Source organism: Chiroxiphia lanceolata, chromosome Z, assembly GCF_009829145.1.
Source record: "Chiroxiphia lanceolata isolate bChiLan1 chromosome Z, bChiLan1.pri, whole genome shotgun sequence".
NCBI lineage: Eukaryota > Metazoa > Chordata > Aves > Passeriformes > Pipridae > Chiroxiphia > Chiroxiphia lanceolata.
Window position 1 is genome coordinate 54,817,317 of NC_045671.1, and position 8,524 is coordinate 54,825,840.

An 8,524-nucleotide genomic window follows, 5' to 3' on the forward strand; every position below is an offset into this window, starting at 1 on the left:
TTCATCACAGAGTACTGAATTTACCAGTTTGCACTGATCACAGTATTAATCTCTGTATGCCAGAAGGTGGGAAGTCCATCGTAGTTTTTGTTCTTTTTGTCTTTTGTTCACCTCTCACTCAGTGCTACAGAGGAGAAGCATAGGTAGATCTGATGCCTTGCACTTCAGTATTGTCTGTGCTCCATGGAGGATGTAGACTAGGTTTGCTGCAAAGATCTATGACCAACCTTCCTCCTCTATTTTTGGATCTCTGCATATTAGGATGAACTTGAAATTGGATTACTAGTACCATAAATAATGCCACTGACATATGGATTCTTTTGCTTTCGAGCGTGGGCTGTCGTAAACTGGCATGATAAAATGTTGAAGACACATCAGTAATTAACTGTTTTGTTTGATATCTAGATGGTATTCACCAGTGACCCTCACAAAAACTACCTCCTTGTGCAGATTAATTCGTGTGATGCAAAAGAATCAAGCAGGGGTCAGCAAGCATTTATATCTGTAAGTATTCTTTATGGTTTTCTTCTTAAATATCATTTTAGCAGTTTATATTATAACAGTTGTATAGCTCTACATAATGCTTACCTCAGTTTTCTTCACTTGAATGAAAAGATGGTTCATTGTTTAAAAACCAAACAGTCAAAAAGTTGATGTTTTACCTCAGAAAGCGAGGCTTCAAAGCTCCATTTTGTATTTGAATCCTTTTCTTCTGGAGAGAAAAATGTTCCAATAAGGGAGAGTTTTAAAATTTGAAGTTTCGTATTTAAGTCTGTGTGTGTATACATTTATGGCTGTTTTGGAAATACATGAAACACACAACCTAACAACTTGTTTGTTAAATCCATGTTGTTGAAATTATCCTTGTGCTGACAGATTAGCGAGTTAATGGGATGGGTCATGCAAGCCACTAAGCTTTGCTAAAGTCCTCAAAATGACAATTACTAAAGAATCTATAGAGGTTTCTGTATTTGTCCTAATGTGGCCCCAGTAAGCCTAGTGAATGCAATACTGTATAAAAAGCAGTTGAATTTGACTTTTCCATTCGCATGCTGAAGGAGATACTTGCACATGATGCTGAAATAGCATTTGCAGACACCCTTGCACTACAGAGCTCAGTCTGCATGTGCCTTTCGTTCTTCAGCGTCAGTGCGTTGGCTTGGTTGAATTATCCAGGCAGACAAATGTCATGTGAGTAGCATAACCTTAGCAACTGCAGACTTCTACAGGAATGTGTTTGCCATATCCAGAGCAGTAAGAGCACTCACTAGTTAGTGACTGGGCTGTTGAAGGGACCAATTAACTGCACTATTGTCCAGAAGTCCAGGTGGTTCAGAATCTGAATTTTATCTTCCTGAAGCAGGAGCAGTGATGGAGGCAGGTATCAAGTCACCCGAAGTATGCAATATCTCTGTAGAAGCCAGGGACTTAAGGCTCCTGTGTAATTTTAGAAGTCCCACTGGCAGCGTCCTCTTGAGGAGAAAATTGAAGAGATGTTAGGGAAAACAAGTATTTGTAAGGAAATTAGTATACCACTGTAAACATCTGAAGAAAAGTACCAGGATCAGTGTTTACAGAGCCATTGTGCTGTCTACTCTCTTATACGGATCTGAATCATGGGTCATCTACCACCACCACCACCTGCGTCTCCTAGAACACTTCCATCAACGCCGCCTCCGTACAATCCTAAACATCCACTGGTCAGATTATGTGACCAATACATCTGTTCTAGAACAAGCAGCAGTCACAAGTATTGAGACCATGTTGCTGAGAACACAGCTGCGCTGGGCAGGGCACGTCTCCAGGATGAAGGACCACCGCCTCCCTAAGATCCTGTTTTATGGTGAACTTGCCACTGGCTGCCACAAGAGAGGAGCCCCAAAGAGAAGATACAAGGACTCCTTGAAACAACATCTCAGCCTTGGCCATACTGATCATCATAACTGGTCTAATCTGGCCTCCAATTGGGAGGTCTGGAGACACACCATCTATAACGCTGCTGATGCTTTTGAGAAAGCACACAGGATCACTCTTGAGGAGAAAAGACAACCCAGAAAGAATCATGTCTTGCAGAATATACCTCCTAAGGAGTCTTTCTGCTGTGCCTTTTGCAACTGGACGTGTCTGTCTCGTATTGGCCTTTTTAGCCACCAACATGCTTGTAACAAACGTAGGTAAAGCCCTTCCCAAATCTTCGTTCACGAAGCCTGGCCATGATGATGATGATGAGTATACCACTGTGTCTAAACTAGAATAAGATTAACACTGAATGTAGTAGAATTGCTCTTTGACTCATATTAACTTTAAGAAAGGAAGAAAAAAGTTATTTTCTCTCTGTTTTTTCTCCCATTCAGGTCAATGACACCATGTTTTCCTTCAAGGATAATGGTATACTTACTGTTATAATAGATGCCTGCGCTGGCACAGTGTTGGGAAACAAATTATTTTCTGGAATAGACATTAAGCATGTAGGTGGATATTTAAAATCTGGAATTCCACAAAGGTATGCTTAATGACCGTTTATTTCCAATATGTCCTGCACACTGTAGCTCTGCTCTCTGATGAGTATTTAACATAATGGTGTCTATACAGAAGCACCGAAAGTGAGCAAAAGAGATATATCTAGGTTGAGGGAAAAGGGCAAACACAGGAGCATGTTAACAGACAGTTTAGCCTTATTTAAGAAAATAAAGCAAATTTTGAACATTTTTGATTTTGTGGTGTTGCCTGTCTTTCACCTTGTTTTCTTAAGTAAACATCATGTAATAATGCTTCTTTGTGTAAAACAATAACTTTTTGTTTAATAAGGACACTGGCAAGGACTATGTGAAAGATATCATATTGTTCTGTCCCCATAGGGAGAAAATTGCTTATCATTAAAGAAAGATAGAGAGTTGGTGTCAGAAAAAAAATCACCATTCTAATATGCTAATTAGGGATTAATATCTAAACTTAATTTTTTGATACAAAATATTAAACTGCGTTTAAATACCACTTTACAGTGATTTTGAAGTTACATTTTAAAGTCAGTTTAAAAATGAAAAATTTTAGTACTACTTTCAGAAAGGGTTGGCTGTTTCCATGTCATGAGTACTCTTAAAGAAGTGGACTAAGAGACCAGCTAGCTGTAAAGGCATGTAGCAGAATATTAAAAAAATGTTGTGTTTATAACAGCTGCTGTCTCTGCACTGTTTCTACTGCAGGTCTATTGTTCTACTGAGCACAAGAGGTGATTTAGAAATTCCTAATAATTTGGCAGAAGCCTTAATGTCCCTGGGGACAGCGAAACCACCTTATCTTCAGAGCAACGGTTGGTGGAAATTTTGCACATTTTCTGTGACACCACCTTGGTCTGTGTGTTTATGTTGGCGTAGTGGGTTTCTCATGGGGTGTGTGTAAAGGATGCAGCTGGTGGTGAGTGGTTGCCAGTTTGCATTGGTGTGGGCTTCTGCAGAAACAGAGAAATGACTGTGGCAGTTCTTTGTGCCTGTGGGTTATATAGAAAGAGTCCTGGAGTTTTTTCATGAAGCCTGTATTTTGTGCCTCACCCAGCAAATCTGTTTTTGAGCAATCTCCTGTGCCTGGCTAGTGTTTCCTGTTGTAACAAAATTTGAAGCTAGAAATGAACAGCTCTTGGTATTTTGAGGAATGATGACTTTATAAAGCCACATGGGGTAGCTCTCGTCCGTTCAGAGGCTTGGCACAAGTTGTGTCTCAGAAAGCAGGTTTTCTAGCTGTCCAATTAGCTGTGTTTTCAAATTAAGATTTCAGACTATACTGAAATCTTTCAACACTGTATATTGAAAAAGTAAATTGCGAATCAGTATTCCCTTGTGAGGTATGTGTGTAGCTGAGAGTGGATTAATGTTCTGAATAATGCGGGGGAGAGAATTTTGAAGGAACATGCCCTTTTCTTCCTAACCGGTTGTGTATTGTGCTTCAATGAGCTTGGCTGGTTTAGTAATACTGAGCTGTTTTTGTCACAGGAAGCCTGGCCTTCCTGGGCTTCAGAGGAAGCTTTAAGCCATCCTGGATTAAGCTGTTTACTGGTCCTGCTGGGCATGGGCTCGTTCAGATAGAAAAGTATATCCCTTTACAACTGGAAGAGTATGGCTGTGCCAGAGCAATCAAAAGCCGACGGAAAGACCTCGAGCTTCTGAAGAAGGCTACAAGATCTCGTTAAAGACTTAAGATGTACATAAAAGCTGGGGAAAAAATGTGAACTAACTTATTTTTTAATTTATGACATTTAAAACTATATTGTTATCCAAGTAAATCATGTTGTTGTCTGACAGATGTTTGCCAGCATTGACTGCTTGAATGCCAATCTGTGCACCTTCTAGTTGTATAAAATATTAAAGAATTTATTAGTATTTGTATAAACAGGTTTCAGAGATTTTTCAGATGTTTGTATTTACTGTAAACAATTTTGTTCTGTTTATTACTCCTTTTGTATGTAAGACGGTGTTCATAAAAGCCTTAAATTTTTAATAACAGATGTTGGAGTGCATCTTGGATTACTTGAATGATTTACATTAATGCTTCCATAAGCAGCTTGAATTGATCATTATAACTTACACATTTTCCCTCAGCTGTTTAGGTGTTTTTTAAGAGTTAATTTAGCAGTCAGCTTAGTTACATTCTCAGTCTGCTTTCCAGCATGTTAAAACCCAATTTCCCTTATGCAGGTAGCTGATTTAAGGGGTTTTAATTGCAGTAAAATTTTTACTTTCTGTGTGAAAGATGGAGGGGGAATTCAAAGATCCAGCCTGGGGCTGGGTGAGGATTGTGTACCATGCAACAGAGTTTTTACAAGGCTATGTGTACCAACATGGCATGCAGAACAGGAAATTACTACTGTTCTTTAGGATCATTGTTTATTATTCCCGCTGAATACACAGGTGTGTCTGTGAGAGTTATTGTAGTAAATAGTCTAGATTTTAAGGCTGCAGTCTCGAGTACAGTTTGACTTCGGCTTAGTCTTTTAAAGCTTGTAGCTAGAAGGGCAAAGCTGAGATTCTGTTAATCTCAATTTGTTAGGAAACTGTTTCTACTCTTGCAGTGATTTTTCTTTTTTTTAATTTGATAGGCTATCCCAGGTTTAACTTATAAATAAACAGAAAGTGCTCTCAGTTCATTCAGGCATATATCTTCAGTTCATTCAGGTTATATCTTTTGCCTTAACTTTGATCCTTTTAGTATACTCATGTTGTTAATTCCTATTGACTTTATATTAGGTCAGTTTGATTTTTTTCTGGTTTTGTTGCAATTATTTGGCCCTTCCTGCAGATAGTGTGAAAATCATTTAGATGAACAGAGGCACAGCTGCCCCTTTTCAGGATCCTAGTCTTTGAAATTAAATTTCAGGGACTGTAAAGATGCATTTTCAAACAGGGAACAATAGGTGCCATAGAGCTAAAATGTAACCCTAGTTCTAAAAAAACTGACATAATTCCTTGTATATTTTCTCATTCATTTTACATGTATCTACCATTCAGAGACTCTTTGTGCTTTGAATTCAAAATGCAGTGGCTGTTGCAAATGAGCTATATGCCTGTCTTCTCCAAAGAAGTTAAAAAACTGTGGGGATTTTTTTTTTTTTTGTGCTTTAAAGGAGAGGAGGCACAGTAGCAGACCTATTATTCTGTTCAGTTGAAATATGCTACCTCAGTGCTACAATTTAACTGCCTGGTCTAATGTAGTTTCCTAAGTGAGAAGGGAGGGGAAAGGAGCACAACAAAAGAGATGAAGTTAACGAATAGATTACTGACATTATTTTTGTTGTAAAACCAAGCCAAATGGATGATTGTGTATTTTGCAGTTGCTTTAATGTTCTGAGTACAAGTTGGTCTTGTAATGTTTAAAAAAAAAAGATGTCATTTTGGTAGGGGAAGATGTGGTAAATCTTTGACTAGTTATAATGTTTGGTGTTATTAATGCAGGGGAACGTGATTTAAATGCTCTGAGTGCAGTAGTGGTAGTGTTTGGGGATTTAAATGGCTTTAAGACTTCCTCTGTTTTGTGGGTTATGCTCAACAAAGAAATAATGATGAGGTAGTGACCCTCAGGCTTGTGAAGTTGGCCATTATTTATGAAATTCTGCTGTTCTAAGCTGTCTAGTAAAAATTGTCCTTGGAAGTCTCAAGAATATTCTGATGTAGGGCTTACTGATGAATAATTTGACCTGAAATTGAAGTATTGTCTTTTGGTGTAAATTTAAACACTTAATAAATGACATAAATAAATTCTTACATCTGACAAGGCAATAAAAGTTTAGGTGTCTTCTATTCTTGTATCTAGTGATTTTATAATATGTGCTGTGTGAATAAGATAAACTATTTTATTTCGAACACCAATTTACCTATGAAATTTTGGAGCATATCCTACTCTTCTTTCCCAGTATACCTAACTTGTCTCTGAATGGAGACACTGATGGTGACTGAAGGCATCTCTTAAGTCTGAGCTGCTGAGTGTAGAGTAATATCAGCTTGCAAGGGCGAGCGGAGCAGCACTGTTATTGTCTCAGGGGCTTCCTGTCCATGTCTTTAACTACCTGGTAGGGGAGCAAAGAAGATGGACCCAGCCTATTCTCGATGGTGCCCAGTAGAGAACAAGAGGCTGTGGGCACACACTGAAATGCAGGCAATTCCACAAAAACAAAAGGAAAGTTTTTTTTATTGAGTGGGTGGTCAAGCACTGGAACTGATTGCCAGAGTGGCTGTGGAGGAGCAGCTTTAACTAACCCTGCTTTTGGACAGCTCGTGTCCTGGGCCCTCTCTAGCAATGCCTGCCAGGCTGATGCTGTGGTTGTGGGCAGTAAAAATCACTAATATGCTTGGCCTCTCTTTTCAAGCACTCCAGCCACCACAGTCTACAAGGGCTGAGCCACTCACTTTTCATGTCTGAAACTCAGTGAGACCTTAAAAGTGAGGCATCTCTGCCCCAAACCCATTCCAAAAGGCATTGTAATTTCCTCTTCATGCTCAGGTTTTGTATACAAATAGATTGGTTTTCATTCCTTGCTCAAATGGTGTCATCCTGCTGTAAAGAAATTAAAAAACAAGAAACAACAAAAGAATAAATAAACTACTTGGAGCAGGTACCAGATCAACAAGGCTCTCTCTGGACAAAGGCACTGCTCAAAATTCATTATATGAGGAATGGGGAGACCTATCCCTAAGGGGCCAGGATTATGGCAAGGATGTGCTGTAGTAAAATACAGATTTAATTCTGCATATTGTGGGACTGCAGTGACAGCTGAGGTCCCAGATAACTTCTGACACATGACATGAAAATAAGTTTTCCTGTTTGGGGCAAGTCCCATCATTTCCTCTGCTTCTCATCAACTCCTTTTCACATTATGTAGGAAGAATGTAGATCTAAGGATAGTCATCCAGGTCTGACTGAAAAGCATACTAGCTGGGTTTGATGATAGCTGTATCTTATGGTACACTGCTCAGTGAAGGTCTTAAAACAGTTTGTCGTGGTTGTATTTGTTTAAGGTAATCCTTAGTGACTGAACATCTGTGAAATGCAACGAAAAGCAGTAGCATTTGAACTTCAAAATTGCATTTATGTGAGCTTTTCCCAGTCATTACTTTTCCACCTCTTCTGGTCATACTTGTTCTAGCACTTAAAGAGAAGGTTTTATCCTGGATGTGGCACTTAGTGCCATGGTCTAGTAACCACGGTGGTAGTGGAACAGGGGTTGGATTTGATGATCTTGGAGGTCCTTTCCAACCTGACTGGTTCTGAGATTCTGTGATTCTATGATTCTTTCCTAGACTTCACAAACATATTTTTCTTTTCTAATGCCTTATCATTGTCCTGTGCCTTGGGCTAGTTAAAACTCTAAGATAATACTCAGTGTTCAAGTATATGAGACCACCTTCGACTTGAGAATTTATGAGCTTTTTAATTTTATGGCCTGGGAATACTGCAATTTTGCAGATTAAATTTGTACTAACAATTGTAACTTAAGAAAAAAAAAGCTTGTCTGGTCACAGAATTCCACCTCTACTTTTTTATGTGATGAAATTCTGAAAAAAAAATATTATTGGATATAATGGGAAAAATTTTAGAGAGAGGAAACATTATTGCTGCCTTCTAGTACTTAAGGGTACAGGAGAGCTGAAGAGGGTCTTGTACAAGGGCACATAGTGATAGAACAAGGGGGAATGGCTTTAAATTGAAAGAGGGTAGCTTTAGATCAGATATTAGGAAGAAATTCTTAATTGAGCAGGTAGTGAGGCACTGGAACAGGTTGCTCAGGGAAGTGGTGGGTGCCCCACCCCTGGAAGTGTTCAAGGCCAGGTTGGGTGGGGCTTTGAGCAACCTGGTCAAGTGGAAGGTGTCCTTGCCCCTGGCAGAGGCAGTTGGAAGGAAATGATCTTTGAGGTCCCTTCCAACCTAAACCATGCTATGAATCTATGAATTTTGGGAGAGAGCAATCTTGGGATCTCCGGAAATCAGCATAGCCTTTTCTGTTACATCATCCTGTGTTTTTTTCTGAACCCATACTGAA

The 8,524-nt window shown here is 39.1% G+C and overlaps 1 protein-coding gene across 5 annotated transcripts in view; it reads left to right on the plus strand.

Moving 5' to 3' along the window:
• Positions 1-5,356, plus strand: part of CEMIP2 (cell migration inducing hyaluronidase 2) — a 49,647-nt gene extending 44,291 nt beyond the window's left edge. For all 5 annotated transcript variants that reach the window (XM_032675276.1, XM_032675278.1, XM_032675277.1 and 2 more), the window contains 4 exons: positions 406-504; positions 2,355-2,503; positions 3,204-3,310; positions 3,987-5,356. In XM_032675276.1, coding sequence (XP_032531167.1) covers positions 406-504; positions 2,355-2,503; positions 3,204-3,310; positions 3,987-4,183 — 552 coding nt within the window. In that variant the 3' untranslated portion in view covers positions 4,184-5,356. The remainder of the gene's footprint in view (positions 1-405; positions 505-2,354; positions 2,504-3,203; positions 3,311-3,986) is intronic.
• The last annotated feature ends 3,168 nt before the right edge of the window (positions 5,357-8,524 follow it).